The sequence below is a fragment of the Xenopus laevis genome, chromosome 2S (genome assembly GCF_017654675.1).
Source record: "Xenopus laevis strain J_2021 chromosome 2S, Xenopus_laevis_v10.1, whole genome shotgun sequence".
Lineage (NCBI taxonomy): Eukaryota > Metazoa > Chordata > Amphibia > Anura > Pipidae > Xenopus > Xenopus laevis.
The window spans coordinates 31,624,913-31,643,046 of NC_054374.1; the positions used below are offsets into that span (position 1 = coordinate 31,624,913).

The 18,134-nt window shown below is 39.2% G+C and overlaps 1 protein-coding gene across 1 annotated transcript in view; it reads right to left on the reverse strand.

Annotated features, from left to right (window-relative positions):
• Window positions 1-307: 307 nt before the first annotated feature.
• Window positions 308-18,134, reverse strand: part of LOC108708883 (elastin-like) — a 91,842-nt gene continuing 74,015 nt past the window's right edge. The window contains exons 41-65 of the mRNA XM_041584700.1: window positions 16,636-16,725; window positions 15,851-15,889; window positions 13,761-13,850; window positions 13,443-13,481; window positions 12,958-13,029; window positions 12,373-12,411; window positions 11,834-11,908; window positions 10,856-10,894; window positions 10,659-10,742; window positions 10,054-10,092; window positions 9,887-9,955; window positions 9,341-9,361; window positions 9,153-9,245; window positions 8,594-8,614; window positions 8,419-8,511; window positions 7,410-7,430; window positions 7,240-7,314; window positions 6,692-6,712; window positions 6,509-6,601; window positions 5,755-5,775; window positions 5,567-5,659; window positions 4,831-4,869; window positions 4,410-4,463; window positions 2,662-2,691; window positions 308-2,082 (exon numbers count right to left, since the gene is read on the reverse strand). Of these exons, the coding sequence (XP_041440634.1) occupies window positions 2,033-2,082; window positions 2,662-2,691; window positions 4,410-4,463; window positions 4,831-4,869; window positions 5,567-5,659; window positions 5,755-5,775; window positions 6,509-6,601; window positions 6,692-6,712; window positions 7,240-7,314; window positions 7,410-7,430; window positions 8,419-8,511; window positions 8,594-8,614; window positions 9,153-9,245; window positions 9,341-9,361; window positions 9,887-9,955; window positions 10,054-10,092; window positions 10,659-10,742; window positions 10,856-10,894; window positions 11,834-11,908; window positions 12,373-12,411; window positions 12,958-13,029; window positions 13,443-13,481; window positions 13,761-13,850; window positions 15,851-15,889; window positions 16,636-16,725 (1,400 nt within the window). The 3' untranslated portion in view covers window positions 308-2,032. The remainder of the gene's footprint in view (window positions 2,083-2,661; window positions 2,692-4,409; window positions 4,464-4,830; window positions 4,870-5,566; window positions 5,660-5,754; window positions 5,776-6,508; window positions 6,602-6,691; window positions 6,713-7,239; window positions 7,315-7,409; window positions 7,431-8,418; window positions 8,512-8,593; window positions 8,615-9,152; window positions 9,246-9,340; window positions 9,362-9,886; window positions 9,956-10,053; window positions 10,093-10,658; window positions 10,743-10,855; window positions 10,895-11,833; window positions 11,909-12,372; window positions 12,412-12,957; window positions 13,030-13,442; window positions 13,482-13,760; window positions 13,851-15,850; window positions 15,890-16,635; window positions 16,726-18,134) is intronic.

Sequence of the window (18,134 nt, forward strand, 5' to 3'; positions counted from 1 at the left end):
AGGGGGCAGAGTAGAACATGTTGGACAAGGGGCACACCCCTGCACTCTGAATCTCCCTCTGCTGCATTGGCAAAAGGGGAGATTCAGTAAATCGACTTAGATAAGAGACAAACGTAGGTGAATGCAGGCAGATGAGGTACATGCCCAGCACCCACTAGTATTGTGCCCTAAGCATGTGCCTCCTTTGCCTACCCTTAGTTCTACCCCTGCTAACATCTAATCGCCCATTCCTGCCCCATCCATTAATACCACCCTGCAGAAAGAGACATCACACAGTATATCGTTTAAAAGATTTACTTCTTTATTTCATTTTAAGCAAAATTACTTTTTTCAGTATTATCTTTACAAAAAAAAAAGGTTTTAATTATTTTCCTTTGGAGGCGGTAACACAGGGTATACACTGTGAGGAGGGAGGTGAGAGGGTGGTCAGTAAGTTAGGGATTCACGCATCACACACCCCACACCCCACACCCACATATACAGCAGGGGGATTGTCTCCAGAATATGTCTGTGCTTTCTTGGGGTTCTGAGGGGTCAGCAGAGAAGAAAGAGCGCGGGAAGACAGCCTGAGAAAGAGGGGGAGAGACCGCACTCTGCTCAAAGTCTCACTTTGGTATAGAATATATTGCAAAAATGGCACATAACCACTTGGCCCCACCTCTCTTGGCTCATTTACTCTGTATTCTCATCTCACCTCTAACTGCCACAAGGCCCGACTCTTAATCGTTGGTCCTGCTAACAATAATAGGATAGCACCCTCAGTCTCAATATTCCAGCAGAGAATAGCACAGCTGTAAAAGCAGCAATAGTCTGTGTCTTGTGGCAGACAAAAAGTTAAGGATATCGTTCCTATTTTCATAGCAAATGTAAAAAAAACAAGATGATGCATTGGAAAATTCTTCTCTCACCCTCCCCCATCGAAGAGAGAGAAGTCACACGCTTTAATACAAATATAATAAAAAATAATACAGATTCGTACAGTCGCAGGCAAATTGCATCATTCCACATATAAGTTACAAAATCATGGGCCATGATGGTGAATGAAGCAGGAGCAGGAAGACAACTGATTAAATCGTTTACACTTTGTTGGAAGTGCTGACAGAGAGGAAGGATAAAAATCCTCCTGCTCCTTCTCTTGGATGAGGCAGGTTGGGAGCTTTTTGACTGGGATGCAAATGGTTTAAACTGGCACATGTCTCATGTTATATACATAGGCAGAGCTGATAACCCACCAGTCCACTCAGCAATGAAACAGTACTGGAACAGAACTGGTGACTTGAGTAACTCTTAGGGGAGCAACATGCCCAATTTCCATTCAGTTTTTTTTTGGTGTTATGGCCAAGTAGTGAATTTTTTTGCCAGGTTTTGCTGCAAAAAAGTTGCTTATCAATGAGTACAAAATGTTGTTGCACGTGAAAAACAATTTGGGTCATATTTGCCCATCACTAGTCACAAGGTAGAATGGAGACTGAAAATGCTACTTCCCAAGAGGTTCTGCACTCTGTATAACACTTACCCCTGAAATGGGCAAGCCATCTACTCTTGCTGCCCCAGTCACAAGCAAACACAATACTGGCCCCATCCTCCCAGCCCCACTGTGTATGTGTAATCTGTATATTTATAGTGCATGCATGTCCATTCTAGTGAATGTCTGAGTATATTCTTGTTTATTAAAAGTGTACAAGTTTGCATGTTCCTGTATATTCTCCTCTTTGGGCATTAGGAGATGCCGTGTATTGCGTTGCACATGCCTATGGGCATGCACACACTACACAGCCTTGCATTGCTGAATGTGTAATATATATATAGTATTATGTGTGCATGTATATAAGTGTCAGATTGCAGGCTTCCCTATATTACAGTATGTGTAGCTGCCTGACTCCATGTTCAGAGAGATGGGTGCTAAATGGACAAAATAAGGGCTGGGGAAGGAATGTGGGGATGGAAATACAGAGGGGATTCTTGAATCCTTTTACATTCACACCATGCAGTAGCACCATAGTTGATGAGGTTACTCGTAGCTCTTGGCTGCTTATTTTCTCCGTCTGCCACAGTACTTTCCTTGGCCACATTGGCTACCACCTACAAGAAATTGGAAAAAATAATTTAGCATTAAGGTGTACAGATGCTTTATTTCTAATACAACTTTCTTTCTTTTCTATAAAAGCTGCAAGAGAGCAGACCTAGAGAGTGATTGGTGCTGTGGATAAGGCACTGATGTTTGAAATACAATACATTTTAACGAACATGCTAATATTTATATATATAAGGAATAAACATTTTGGCAGGATGGGGCTTTTTCTTGCACAGTTGACATTTTAGGTCTATGCAATGTGATCCACGGGATGACTATAAACTATAAATCTTGGGCCCACATCCATGGTTCCAGTGTTCCTCAAACACCACCATTATCACCACCACCCATGGGTCCTGGACCCTAAATCAAGGTGCAATGTAAATGTAGAGAGAGGACTGTAACTGGGGAATCACAGGTGCTACCCTGTATCTCTGTAGGTTCCTGTGCAGCCACAGGGTCTGCTGTCCCCATAGTTATGCCACTGGTACTACACTCACTCCTCAATCTTTGAACACAAAACACATTGATGTATCTCTGTCACAAATAGTCTGGCTGCAGGAATATATCATTGGTTATTAAATTACCTCTGTAGTAAGAATTAGATGGTTTCTGAGCTGAAATTAGAAAAAAAGAAGTTGTAAAAACTGTCTGGTTGCTATGCGCAACCACTCTTCATAAATCATCTCATTCTCTAGGGTGTTTATAGATTTCATGTTAGAGAATACAAATGTAAGAAATGCCATAATGCAAAATGCATTACTCATAAATTTGGTGATGGTCTCACACTGGGTTCTGCCTCAGCTTATATCCTAAAGGTGGCCATACACAGGCCGATAAAAGCTGCAGACAGACTGAGTCGGCAGCTTATTGGCCTGTGTGTGGGGCCATCCAATGGGCTTCCCCGATTGATATCTGGTCGAAAGGTGGCCAGATGTCGATCGGACAGGGTTAAAAACCCCAGTCGAATCGCAGTGCATCTATTCGTTGATGCGGTCCCCACCACCCGTATTGCCTGAATTATGATCCGATCATTGGGCCCTAGGACCCACCATCGGATCATCCTGATCGCCCACCTCAATGTGGGCATATCGGGGAGATCGACAACGAGCGGATTTATATGAGTATGGCAACCTTAACTGTCCAGCGCCTACACAGAAACAACCTTCATGGTTGTGACTCTCAAAGAAGCATAAGTCAGTTCACATCTATAAATTAGCTGGCTTTTACTACATTTATCAGTCAGGACCAAAAGTGCAGCGCATCGATAGGGACAGACAGATACTACATTTAGTAGCAATTACTTTAACAAATAACTGCAGAACCAATCTTTTTAAATAAATGTATATTTAAAAGTTGCTTACAATGACATATCATTTGAACTGTTTTTTGGTGGACATCCGCTTGTTTCAGTGTATTAAAGCAGAACTAAAAGAAGTAAAGAACTTTAACTAGAAGGTTTTCGTGCTGCTTTTTCTCAGTCAGAAACCCCGTACCACTTGAGTTATTAAGCTTTGCCTGGGTTGTGGAGCATCTATAACAGGAGCACTGGCCCAAGATCCTCAGCTTGGGCAGTAGATAAACCAATAGCAAAAAAACAATGGGCGTCCAGGCACTCAAAAAAATTGCACAAAGGCTGGAAAAAAAATAGGACAAGTGTCCTGGGAATCATGAAATGCGTAGGGTCACTGGAGATATTTATTTCTTAATGTAATCTACAATAACTACTTTTTAATACTGTTTTTTTGCGGCCCTTGAGGGTGCCTGGATGCCCCTTGTTTTTTGCTATTAGTTTACATTCTAGCCCTAATCAATGGTGAACATGAATTGCTTTAACTTTTTAACTATTTCAGGTGTCTTACAGATTTCATACTGGGCCTGGTACATTTCAGTTGTCATACAATGTACAGGTCATTTCGAGGGAATATAAATATTAATCTGGCACAGACCTCCTATAATTTACACACATTATTCCCTGTGCTCTAGAACAGTGATTGCCAGCCTGTTCCTGGACTTTAGGTCCTTTCACTTGTGATCAGGGTGGGTGTTATAGCCACACATAAGTTGGCTGCATCCTTGCATGTCTGCTCATTTACAATAGACATATACAGTAGAACCCCCAGTTTACGTTTTTCAGGGGGCCAGAAAAAAATGGGGTAAATACAGGAAAATGTATTATGCATAATATATAGGTGGGACCACAAAACAATAATGTAAAATTAGGAAAAACTTAAAATCAGCGGATGTAAAATTGATGTTCCACTGTATAGCGTATACTATAAGGCATAATTATTATGGATAAACAGGGATTTGGCACATTATTTATTTCACCTACCTCCTTGACCACCTGCACCAAGTCCTAAACCATTTCCAAAACCATTTCCATAACCTGAAAAAAAGATTTAGATTAGGTTTAGATTTAAGTTCAGCTGTATTATATAAGTAGAATGCTGCCATATGTGATTATTTACTGCTCTTTATAGCTAGGTACAGTGAAAAGCCTACAAATTGGCCACATAAACTTCAAATTTCAGAGACTGGACAGGCCTAATACTGTAACTATGTAAGGCTTTTATATAAGTATGTCTCTTACAGGAGCATTGTTGCCATCCAAATATTTCAAAGCAACACCATACATAGGTATTAGAATTCTCGATCTGAATATATTGGACTGTTGCTCTATTAGCATCATCCTAAACCTAAGAGCAAGAGTGGGAGGGCAGAAAAACTATTGTTATCTTTATTTGTACACTCACCTGGCTTGGGTGGTTTGCCTCCTGCTCCTGGATACAACCCTGGAAATAAAGAGACATTATCGGTTTCTCTCTGTAGATATATATACAGAATAGGGGTTGGTTTATGATGGAGAGGCAGGTACAGAAAGAGTGGTCCTGTGATATATTTAAAGTATACAAAGTGCTGTTCCTCTTTCTGGCTGTGTCACCCTCTATGCACCAGTAGTGACATCTTGTGGAAGATACTGTATCTAACAGAACACTCAGAACAGAGTAGCAGTGAAATGTATACAAGATAACTCTAGTAATATCTAATACAGACGGAATTCTATATAGAGTCTGCTCCTTGTACTACCCATAAGCAGAATGCTCGAAACTATATTCTTCCCAGCTATGGTATGTGTTTTCAGATTTTCAGAAGAGCACATTTAACACCTTTAAATAATTAGTGAAATAATAAAATTTCTTCATTAGGGGAATAGCAATTGATAACTAAGATGTAGAAATGATACTCGAGTTACTCCAAATACATTTGGGATACTATACACAGTCTGTGCCTTACTCCATACATAAGTAGAATGCCAGAAACTGTCAGCTTTCCAGCTAAAAGACTTGTTAAATATTTTTCAGAAGAGGAATTGAAAAATCTCAAAGTCATTTGTGAAATAATTGCATATTGATTCCTAAAGCAAATTATATACATTTATCAATATAAAGTTGCAAAAATTTGCAACTTTTAAAAGTGGGTAAATCTTACCCCCATTTCCAACTCCCCCTGGTGCCACTCCTGCTCCATTTCCTCCAGGTTGCACTCCAGCCCCAGGGCCTACACCAGCTCCGGGTCCATAACCTAAGGTTAATTACAGGTAATGTTATATTATACTTTATCTTTTATTTGACTGATTTGTTAGAATCTTCCAATAATCTTTTGGTCTATACACTCACCTGGTTTAGTTGCTTTGCCTCCTGCAAATAAAGAAACATTATTTATCAATTTCATACGGAAGGAGGCTTATTGCAGAAGTATATTACAGTATATTCTTTCCAGCTATGGCACGTGTTAGCTGATTTTCAGAAGAGGACATTTAGCACCTTTAAATAATTAGTGAAATAATACAATTTCTCCATTAGGGGAATAGCAATTGATAACGAAGATGTCGAAATGATACTCTACTTCAGGGGTGCCCAAATGGTAGATTGGGATCTACTTTAGCTCGTGAGCTGTAGATCTCAAGGTCACCAAACATTTTGCCTAAATCACTGTCCTATTTCATGTTTTTTGTTCAGATATTTTTTTTGTTAAAGTTTGTTAAATATAGTAATATAACTTCTCTCATTAATCTATATCATATTTAAGTAATATTGTCCATGGAACAGAATGCTAACAATGCTTTTATGGATGTAGATCATAATGGGACGTCATCACTAAAATAGACCTCACATTAGTAAAGTATGGGCGTTCCTGCTCTAGTTACTCCAAATACATTAGGGATACTATGTACCTTACTCCATACATAAGTAGAATGCCAGAAACTGTATTCTTTCCAGCTACAATACTTGTTAAATATTTTTCAGAGGAGGAATTGAAAAATCTCAAAGTAATTTGTGAAATAATTGCATATTTATTCCTATAGCAAATCATATACAATTATCATTATAAAGTTGCAAATTGCAACTTTTAAAAGTGGGTAAATCTTACCCCCATTTCTGACTCCTCCCGGTGCCACTCCTGCTCCATTTCCTCCAGGTTGTACTCCAGCTCCAGGGCCTAAACCAGCTCCGGGTCCATAGCCTAAGGTTAATTGCAGGTAATGTTATACTTTATCTTTTATTTGACTGATTGGTTAGAATCTTTCAATAATCTTTTGGTCTATGCACTCACCTGGTTTAGGTGCTTTGCCTCCTGCTAATAAAGAGACATTATTTAGCAATTTTATACGGAGTAGGTACAGAAAAAATGACGATGTAGTAAGTTTGATGATGTAGTAAAATATGCTAAGTGTCTTCTCCTTACTGAGAGAACTGGCTGTGCTACCCTCCCACTTTTAAAGAGGGAAACATTCAATGTAAAAAATGGTAATGCACAGTGCAGCTGAACTGTACAGTTCAATCAAGTGACAAATCAATTTCAAATGCACCAGAGGCTGCACATTTCTATATCTGCAGGTAAAACTGTACATTTTCCCATTAGGGGAAAAGCAATTGCTAATAACTGAGATGTAGAAAATATATTCTAGTTACACCAAATACATTTTGGATACAATGTACAATCTGTGCCTTGTTTCATACATAAGCAGAATGCCACAAACTGTATTTCAGCTACAGTACTTGTTAAATATTTTTCAAAAGAGAGATTAAAAAAAAAAGTAATTTATGAGATAATTAAATATTTTTTCAATTCTGTAAGCAACCAAAGTTGGTAAAACGTACCCCCATTTCCGAATCCCCCTGGTGCCACTCCTGCTCCATTTCCTCCAGGCCCTACACCAGCTCCGGGTCCATAACCTAAGGTTAATTGCAGGTAATGTTATGTTATACTTTATCTTTTATTTGACTGATTTGTTAGAATCCTCGAGTAATCTTTTGGTCTATACACTCACCTGGTTTAGTTGCTTTGCCTCCTGCAAATAAAGAGATATTATTTATCAATTTTATACGGAAGGAGGCTCATTGGAAAGGTAAGTACAGAAAAAATTATGATGTAGTAAATTTGATGATGTAGTAAAATATGCTAAATGCTCTTCTCCTTACTGAGAGTGCTGGCTGTGCTACCCTCTCACTTCTAAAGAGGGAAACATTCTATGTCAGGCATGTCCACAATGTGGACCGTTTTCAAATTTACACCGGCCCTCAGCCTCCATCATGAAATGAATAATAATGAGGCCCCCCAGCACAGTGCTATCAGGAATCCCATAGCATTAATATTAAGGCACATTAGTGAAATGATCTGTCACTTACTGGCACGTAGAGACGTGCTGTTTTTGCATACTTCTTTAGGGCTGAAGGTGTCAATAGACGTACTGACGTGCCAGTACAGTAAACTAAAGTAATATGGCGTCTCTATGTGCCAGTACGTGTCTATTGCTAACACCTTCAGCACACAGGCAGCAGTATAGACCAAGTGACAGATCATTTCCCTAATGTGCCCAAATATTACTGCTACGATTACTCGATTCCTGTAATTTAATGTTAATGGTTCAAAGAATGTCGGGCTGAATGGTCGCCCCTCCCACACATTTTCACCTCACCAAATCTGGCCCTCGTTGCAAAAAGTTTGGGCACCCTTGTTCTATGTAGAAAATGGCAATGCACAGTGCAGCTGAACTGTACATTTCAATCAAGTGAAAAATCAATTTCATTTCTATCTGCAGGGAAAACTGTAAATTTTCCCATTAGGGGAATAGCAATTGCTAATAACTGATATGTAGAAAATATATTCTAGTTACACCAAATACATTTTGGATACTATGTACAGTCTGTACCTTGTTTCATCCATAAGCAGAATGCCACAAACTGTATTTCAGCTACAGTACTTGTTAAATATTTTTCAGAAGAGAAATGATTAAATATTTTTCGATTCTGTAAGCAACCAAAGTTGGTAAAACATACCCCCATTTCCGAATCCCCCTGGTGCCACTCCTGCTCCATTTCCTCCAGGTTGTACTCCAGCCCCAGGCCCTACACCAGCTCCGGGTCCATAACCTAAGGTTAATTGCAGGAAATGTTATGTTATACTTTATCTTTTATTTGACTGATTTTTTAGAATCCTCCAGTAATCACTCACCTGGTTTAGTTGCTTTGCCTCCTGCAAATAAAGAGATATCATTTATCAATTTTATACGGAAGGAGGCTCATTGGAAAGGTAAGTACAGAAAAAATTATGATGTAGTAAAATATGCTAAGTGCTCTTCTCCTTACTGAGAGTGCTGGCTGTGCTACCCTCTCATTTCTAAAGAGGGAAACATTCTATGTACAAAATGGCAATGCGCAGTGCAGCTGAACTGTACAGTTCAGTCAAGTGACAAAGCAATTTCAGATGCACCAGAGGCTGCACATTTCTAAATCTGCAGGGAAAACTGTAAATTTTCCCATTAGGGGAATAGCAATTGCTAATAACTGAGATGTAGAAAATATATTCTAGTTACACCAAATACATTTTGGATACTATGTACAGTCTGTGCCTTGTTCCATACATAACCAGAATCCCAGAAACTGTATTTTTCTCACCTACATTACTTGTTAAATATTTTTTCAGAAGAGAAATTGGAAAAAAAAAGTAATTTATGAAACAATTAAATATTTTTTCCTTCTGTAAGCAACTTTTAAAAGTTGGTAAACCATACCCCCATTTCCGAATCCTCCTGGTGCTACTCCTGCTCCATTTCCTCCACGTTGTACTCCAGCCCCAGGCCCTACACCAGCTCCGGGTCCATAACCTAAGGTTAATTGCAGGTAATGTTATGTTATACTGTATCTCTTATTTGACTGATTGTTTAAAATCTTACAATAATCTTTTGGTCTATGCACTCACCTGGTTTAGATGCTATTCCTCCTGCAAATAAGGAGACATTATTTATCAATTTCATATGGAAGGAGGATCATTTGAGAATTAGGTACAGAAAGAATGAGGATGTAGTAAATTTGATGATGTAGTAAAATATGCTAAGTGCTCTTCTCCTTACTGAGAGTGCTGGCTGTGCTACCCTCCCATTTCTAAAGAGGGAAACATTCTATGTACAAAATGGCAATGCACAGTGCAGCTGAACTGTACAGTTCAGTCAAGTGACAAATCAATTTCAAATGCACCAGAGGCTGCACATTTCTATATCTGCAGGGAAAACTGTAAATGTTCCCATTAGGGGAATAGCAATCGCTGATAACTGAGATGTAGAAAATATATAATAGAAATAATAATTATTATATTATTATTATAAATAATAATATAAAACAATGTATTCTTCTCGGCTACAGTACGTATATATTTTTCAGAAGAGAAATTGAAACACAAAAGTAATTTATGAAACAATTAAATATTTGTTCCTTCTGTAAGCAACTTTGAAAAGTAGGTAAATCATACCCCCATTTCCAAATCCCCCTGGTGCTACTCCTGCTCCAATTCCTCCAGGTTGCACTCCAGCTCCATAGCCTACGGTTAATTGCAGGTAAAGTTATGTTATCATTTATCCTTTGATTAAAAGATTGTTAGAATCTTCCAATAAATAGTCTTTTGGTTTATGCACTCACCTGATTTTGATGGTTTGCCTCCTGCTCCTGGATACAAGCCTGAAAATAAAGAGACATACACTGTAGTAGCATAATTATAAAATGCCCAGTGTTGTTGCTCCTTCTGAGCATTCTGGCTGTGCCACACTTTGTGCACCAGTAGAGACATCTTGTGGTAGATATCTAGCAGTGCTGTGCTATATATCTATGGAGAAATCGCCATAAGATTTTAAGTGAGCAAAATTCTCTGCACAATATGGGAATGCCTAGTGCAGCTGCACTGTATATTCCATTCAGGTAAATTAAGCAGTTACAGAGGCACCAAAAATGACACATTTATACAACTGCAGGGAAATATGTATATCCTTCCATTAGGGGAATATGCTTCTGAGGAAGTGGTGAGACGCCACGAAACGCGTCAAGTGTGGGGGAGGTCATATCCACATATGTACTGAGGATATGATGATTTTACAACAATTTTTTCAATAAAGAAGGCTTGATTTTTCCGAAACCACCGTGTGCTCCGTATTCTAATTGCTGACATTAGGGGAATAGCAATTGTTGAGAACTGAGATGTATAAGATATATTAAAGAAATTACAACTTGTAAATGAACATATAACTCACCCCCAGCACTAACGCCCCCTGGTGACACTCCTGCTCCAGGTTGCACTCCAGCTCCAGGCCCTACACCAGCTCCAGGTCCATAACCTAAAGATAGTTGTATGTAATATTATGCTATATTTTATACTCCTTTATATTCCATCCAGTATACTACACTGATTGAATCCAGTAAATAAATCTTTAATGATTTATTGACTCACCGGGTTTAGGTGCTTTGCCTCCTGCTCCTGGATACAAGCCTGGAAATAAGAGGCATCATTTATCTGTTTCTCACTGCAGATAATGACTATGGGGTGGGGCGGACACTGGAGAAGCAGCTACAAAAAGTATGAGCCTAAAGTATATATTTATAACATGGCAACTAGTGACATTGTGTGGTAGATATCTAACAGAGCCTAGTATGAGTAGAGAAATCTCCCTGGCTTCTAAAGATGGAAATTATCTCAGCATAACATGAGATTGCATAATGCAGCTGTACTTGTACATTTCAGTCAGGTTGGGGAATAGCAGTTACTGAGAAATGAGATGTATAACATAACACTAGTTTACTTTGGGTAAAGAGCAGATGCATATACATAAAGAGGAAATGAGTAATTAATTAGATCAGGGCCAGAACTAGGGGGTAGAAAGACTAGGCGCTCGCCTAGGGCGCAATCATAGGGGGGCTTAGTTTTTTAAGGTGAATTTTTTTTAAACCCTAGTTTGCATGGCCTTTAATATGATGGATTTTTTGGCTGCTACTGGCACAGTTACAGATTGGGGGCCATATGAGGGATTGGCTGCTGCTGGCTCAGGTATATGGGGTAATATGGTGTCAGGTACACAGATGTTTGGGGCAATATGATAGATTTTTGGCTCCTGCTGGCACAGGTACAAATTAGGGGCAATATGATGGATTTTTTTGGCTGCCGCTGGCATAGTTACAGATTGGAGGTAACAATATGATGGATATTTTAGCTTATGCTGGCACAGGTATAAATTGGGGACTTGGAGGCCATCTGAGGCATTGTAAAGTGTGAAATGGTAACGCAGGACTGGGTGGGGGTGGGCACTGATTAAAGCCCTTGCCTAGGGTGCCAAAATACCTTGGCCGGGCCCTGCATTAGATAATTAAATATCTGTATTTAATACAAATTCTACAAATGAGAGGACATCTTGCACATAAGAATAAACCTTACCTCCATTTCCCACTGTTGGCACTCCTGCTCCAATTCTTCCATTTTGTACTCCAGCCCCAGCTCCCAGCCCATAACCTAAAAATAATTGCCGTTAATATTACTACATTTCCTCCTGTTTCCTCTATTAAATACAAAAACCTTTATATATTTGGTTCACTCTGTACCAAATAAGACAGTAATTAAATATGCATTTTATTTATCTTCCATTTATTTTCACATTTTAAATATGAGTCAGGAAGTGAGTATCCACACTCTTTTGAGACCCTTGGAAAAGATCCTAATGAGGACCGAAACATTGAACCTTGATACTATGTAATAATAAAAAGACAACGTTTTTTACAAAGGGTGTGCCGGTTTGAAGATATTTGGTGTATACATGCTATAACCAAGCACCCCTATTCTTACTAATATGCATAAGGAATTTTCCATGCAGATATACTTTATGTAGTACTGTCAGAAAGAAATAGGAAAAAGTAAACATGAAATAAATATAAAATAATTTGCTGTGCGCATGGATTGCACAGTATATCTGTACTCACCTGATTTAGATGGTATGCCTCCAGCTCCTGGATACAAGCCTGCAGAAAAAGAAAGATATGTATTCCACATTGTGAATAAAAACTCTGTAGCTATAGATATTCTTGAGTATATTCCACTAGTTCCAATAGAGGGAGAAGAATGTCCTGGTGGTGGTGGGGGGGGGGGCACATGAGCAAAACAAATCATCCCCCTGAAAGGTTTAGGAATGACAAGTGGATTGCTCCGGCAGCAGTTTGCTCTAGGTGCACTGCTGAATTTGCCCATTTTTTTTACTACATAACAGCAGATAATGCCATCTGCCATCTTTGTATTTTCCCTGTGAAAGGTGGAAATAGAAAAAAATGCTTCTTGGTTAATATTGCAAATGAAAGACTGTGTTGACTTGGTCTGGAGAATAAATCTCACCTGCAGTTACTTGGAATACAGAAGAAGGAATTATATGTACAGTTATGAAGTGGAAATTAAAAACTTCTACAGAACTAATTCAACACCTGTACTTAATACAAATGTATTCATAAATATAATATATAAGCATAAATGTAAATACATAACATCTTATACAGGTACATGAGGATAAACCTTACCACCATTTGGTATGCCCCCTGGTGCCACTCCTGCACCATTTCCTCCAGGTTGTACTGCACCAGCTCCATAACCTAAAAACCAATAAGAAAGAAAACTGTCATAAAACTGTCATAAAAAGAAAACTATCTATTTTTATGACTAACGGGGATTTGAGTTGTTTACTCTTTTTGGTAGAGAACAAGACTTCGAAAGCTCTCAGAGCAAGGCTATAATTTGGATCACTGAACACCAGTTCATCGGAAAACTTAAAAAAACAAAACAAAAAAACACTCCTTGCACTTCCACATACTATTGGGTCTGCCCCATCTCCTCTAGAGAAGGAGTATGCCGACTGATGCAAGGAAATCCTGAACTTAATGGCACTTTTGAAGGTGGTGCTAATGCCAGGATTCCCATCATGCATCAATTCATGCATTTTACAAAAGGGTTCATAGTTTTCAGTCCAGATAAATATATTTCTTGTAATGATTCATTGTCCACTAACCTGGTTTAGGTGCTTTGCCTCCAGCTCCTGGATACAAGCCTGGAAAAAAGAAAGATATGTATTCCACATTGTGAATAAAAACTCTGTAGCTATAGATATGTCCTGGTGGGGGGGAGGGGTGGCAAATATGCAAAACAAATCATGGGATACAGAAGGAGGAATTCTATGTAAAGTTATGAAGAGGAAATGAAAAACTTCTAAGTAACTCTTAATTCAACACCTGTACTTAATACAAATATACTGTATTTATAAATATAATATATAAGTATACATTTAAATAAATAACATCTTATACAGGTACATAAGGATAAAACTTACCTCCATTTCCAACGCCCCCTGGTGAAACTCCTGCTCCAATTCCTCCAGGTTGCACTGCACCAGCACCAGGTACCGCTCCAGCTCCATAACCTAAAACCAAATAAAAGTAGGCTGTTTCTTTTTATGACTAACAGGGAGTTGAGTTGTTTACTTTTTGGTAGAGGCAGCTCTCTCATGATGACTTGAAGTTTGCAAGTTTTTTGTCTTTTTGCAGAGGCAGTTTTAGTTGCAGGGGCAGAACAAGACTTTGAAAGCCCTCAGAGCAAGGCTATAATTTAGATCACTTCATTGGAAAATTTGAAAAATGAAACAAAAAACACTCTTGCTTGAACAATGTTTCAACAACAAAAGTCACTCCTTTCACTTCCACATAATTTTGGGTCTGTCCCTCCTCCTTTAGAGAAGGAGCGTGCTTACTGATGCAAGGAGAGCCTGAAGTTAATCAAGTCAAGTAGTTGTTTATTGCCATTTGTACTAGGAGTACATAGGAATTACTTGTGCAATATAGGGCAGTGAGACATATATATATATATATTTTTTTTTTTTACAGTATGATATAGGATTGCATAGTGCAGTAATAATAATAGAGTGCAATGGGTTCAGTGCAATGCATAGTTGCTTTGTATGGTAGTAAGTGCAGTGAGTACATTTAAGTGTTAGACTAATGAATTCATGAGATTAGGTGGACTCATTTGCTGTTGATTCTCTACTAACTATTGGACTTATTTGCGATTAGTCTGATTTTTCTTGGACAGAAGCTGTTAAATAGTCTCTTGCTTCTGATTTTTATGCTTTCAGGCCTTCTGTGTCTGAGTGAGTATTTGGGCTTGTGCCAGATGAGTAGTTCATGTCTCGGATGACTAGAGTCACTGGCAATGGATTTGATTTTGTTCTTACATCTAGGGGCAGATTTACATAGGGTCGAATATCGAGGGTTAATTAACCCTCGATATTCGACTGCCGAATGTAAATCCTTCGACTTTGAATATCAAAGTCGAAGGATTTAGCGCTATTCCTACAATCGAACGATCTAAGGAATAATCGTTCGATCGAACGATTAAATCCTTCGAATCGAACGATTCAAAGGATTTTAATCCATCGATCGAAGGATTTTCCTTCGATCAGAAAATTGTTAGGAAGCCTATGGGGACCTTCCCCATAGGCTAACATTGGCCTCGGTAGGTTTTAGGTGGCGAAGTAGGGGGTCGAAGTATTTTTTAAAGAGACAGTACTTCAACTATCGAATGGTCGAATAGTCGAACAATTTTTAGTTCGATTCGAAGTCGTTGTCGAAGGTCGTAGTAGCCAATTCGATGGTCGAAGTAGCCATATTCGACCATTCAAATTCGAATTATTTTTTCTTCTATTCCTTCACTCGAGCTAAGTAAATGGGCCCCCTAGCCATGTCTAGGTTGGACAATGATGAAAGTGAAGTGGTGATGGTACGTTCAGCAGTTTTTACTACCCTCTGGAGAGAGCTTCTTTGAGAGCTTCTTGCTACCATACCACACTGCTTTATTTCCAGTTAGAATGCTTTTTGGCACTTTTGAAAGTGGACAAGCGGCTAAGCCGGCCTTGCGCTTTAGGCAACCCTGCCTGCCCCCTTACCCCAAAACCTGTGCGTGAGGGTGTGCGATCATGTCACTGGCGGGGTTAGGCAGGAGCACCGCAACTTTTTGGAGTGGAGTAACAAGTGTCCAAACTAAGGGTAGGCAGGCAGATAAAGGAGGTATGTGCCCAGTGCCCCTACAACATTGCGGCCTAGGCACGTGCCTCTTCTGCCTACCACTAGTCCCAGCCCTGACTGAACATACACCTGAAGAATTGGACACAGGCTTCTCTTTGATGCTGAGTGTTGGGAATTAAGAAACAATGAAGATTTTCAGAGAAATCTCATTAAAGTGTGCACATTATATGTATGTATCTTAAAAAAATTACAAGGATAATAAAAATCGCCTTGAAGTTCCATGACTTGTATCACATCATGGATCTTCTCGTTGACTTCTAATTTCCTTACATTTTACAAAAGGGGGTTCATAGTTATTTATCCAGACAAATATATTTCTTGTAATGATTCATTGTCCGCTCACCTGGTTTAGATGCTTTGCCTCCAGCTCCTGGATACAAGCCTGGAAAAAAGAAAGATATGTATTCCACATTGTGAATAAAAACTCTGTAGCTATAGATATGTCCTTTTAGGGGGATATGTGCAAAACAAATCATCCTCCTGAAAGGTTTGGGAATGACAAGAGGATTTCTCAAACATAATATGAAAAGAAGGCGCACACCCTAGTAATACATTACAGGGTGCTAATCCAAAGGTTACTCCCCACAAGAGTCTCCATATAATGTACAACTGCAAAGGATTGGATAGCACACCTGATTTCAAAAAAAGCAAAAGTTAATTTATTATACACAAAAAGAAACTAACACAAAAAAAAGGAAAATTTACAGAACAAAAGCATAATGACCTTAAGGGTCTTCATCAGGGGCACAAAAAATTAACAAAAATCAAAAAAGGCAGGATTTCTCAGGCAGAAGTGTATTCTAGTGTATAACAGCAGATAATGCCATCTGCCATCTTTCTATTTTCCCTGTGAAAGGTGGAAATAGGAAAACAATCATTCGAGGTTAATAAATGAAAGACCACAGGTGAATATGTTGACTTGGTTTAGAGGATAAATCTCACCTGCACTTACTTGGGATACAGAAAGAGGCATTCTATTTACAGTTATGAAGAGAAATTAAAAAACTTCTAAGTAACTTCTAACTAATTCAACACCTGTACTTAGTAAAAATTTATTTATAAATATAATATATAAGTATACATTTAAATAAATAACATCTTATACAGGTACATAAGGATAAAACTTACCTCCATTCCCAATGCCCCCTGGTGAAACTCCTGCTCCAATTCCTCCAGGTTGCACTGCACCAGCACCAGGTACCGCTCCAGCTCCATAACCTAAAACCAAATAAAAGTAAACTTTTTCTTTTTATGACTAATAGGGAGTTGTTTACTCTTTTTGGTAGAGGCAGCTCTCTCATGATGACTTGAAGTTAGTAAGTTTTTTGTCTTTGTGCAGAGGCAGTTCTAGTTGTAGCGGCAGAACAAGACTTTGAAAGCCCTCAGAACATGGCTATAATTTGTATCACTTCTCAGTTCATCGGAAAATTTAAAAAACAAAAAACACTCTCTCATTGCTTGCCCCAAAACCTGTGCGTGTGCTATCATGTCACGGGTGGGGTTAGGCGGGAGTGCCGCAACTTTTTGGAGTGGAGGAACAAGTGTCCAGACTAAGGGTAGGCAGGCAGATAGAGGAGGTATGTTTCCAGCGCCCCTACAACATAACGGTCTAGACATGGGCCTTTTCTGCCTACCCCTAGTTCCAGCCCTGACTGAACTCATATCTACAGAATTGGATACAAGCGTCTCTTTGATGCTGAGTGTTAGAAATTAAGAAACTATGAAGATTTTCAGGGAAGTCGCATCTGATTCTCATTAAATGCACATTATATGTATGTATCATCAAAAAATTATGAGGAGAATAAAAATCGCCTTAAAGTTGCATGACTTGTATCATATCATGGATCTTCTCGTTGACTTCTAATTTCCTTACATTTTACAAAAGGGGGTTCACTTGGCCTTCGTGACACAGCCCTGTCCTGGTTCTCTTCTTACATCACCAATAGTTCCTTCAGTGTCTCCTACAATGGAGTATCATCTTCTCCCCAACCTCTTTCTGTTGGAGTTCCTCAAGGCTCTGTCCTGGGACCATTGCTATTCTCCCTCTATACTTCCTCCCTTGGCAAATTAATAAATTCGTATGGTTTCCACTACCACCTCTATGCTGACGATACTCAGATCTATCTCTCATCTCCTGATCTCAACCCAGAACTCCTAACTCGCGTCTCCTCCTGCCTGTCCGCTATCTCTACCTGGATGTCGCAACGCTACCTTAAATTAAACCTCTCTCTAAAACTGAAATGGTTCTCTTTCCTCCAACTAACACCAGTAGCATCCCCGAAGTATCCATCATAGTTAACAATTCTATCACCCCCTCTCCCCAGGCCCGGTGCCTTGGGGTTATCCTAGATTCTGCCCTGTCATTCACTCCTCATATCCAGTCACTTATTAAATCATGTCACTTCCACCTAAGGAACATATCCAAATTACGATCATTTATCACCCAAGACGCTGCCAAAATTCTTATTCACTCTCTCATCATATCGCGTCTAGACTACTGTAACTCTCTTTTAATTGGCCTCCCCCTCCAGAGACTGTCACCTCTCCAGTCCATAATGAACACTGCTGCGAGGCTCATACGCCTCAGCAACCGCTCCTCCTCTGCCTCGCCATTCTGTCAATCCCTG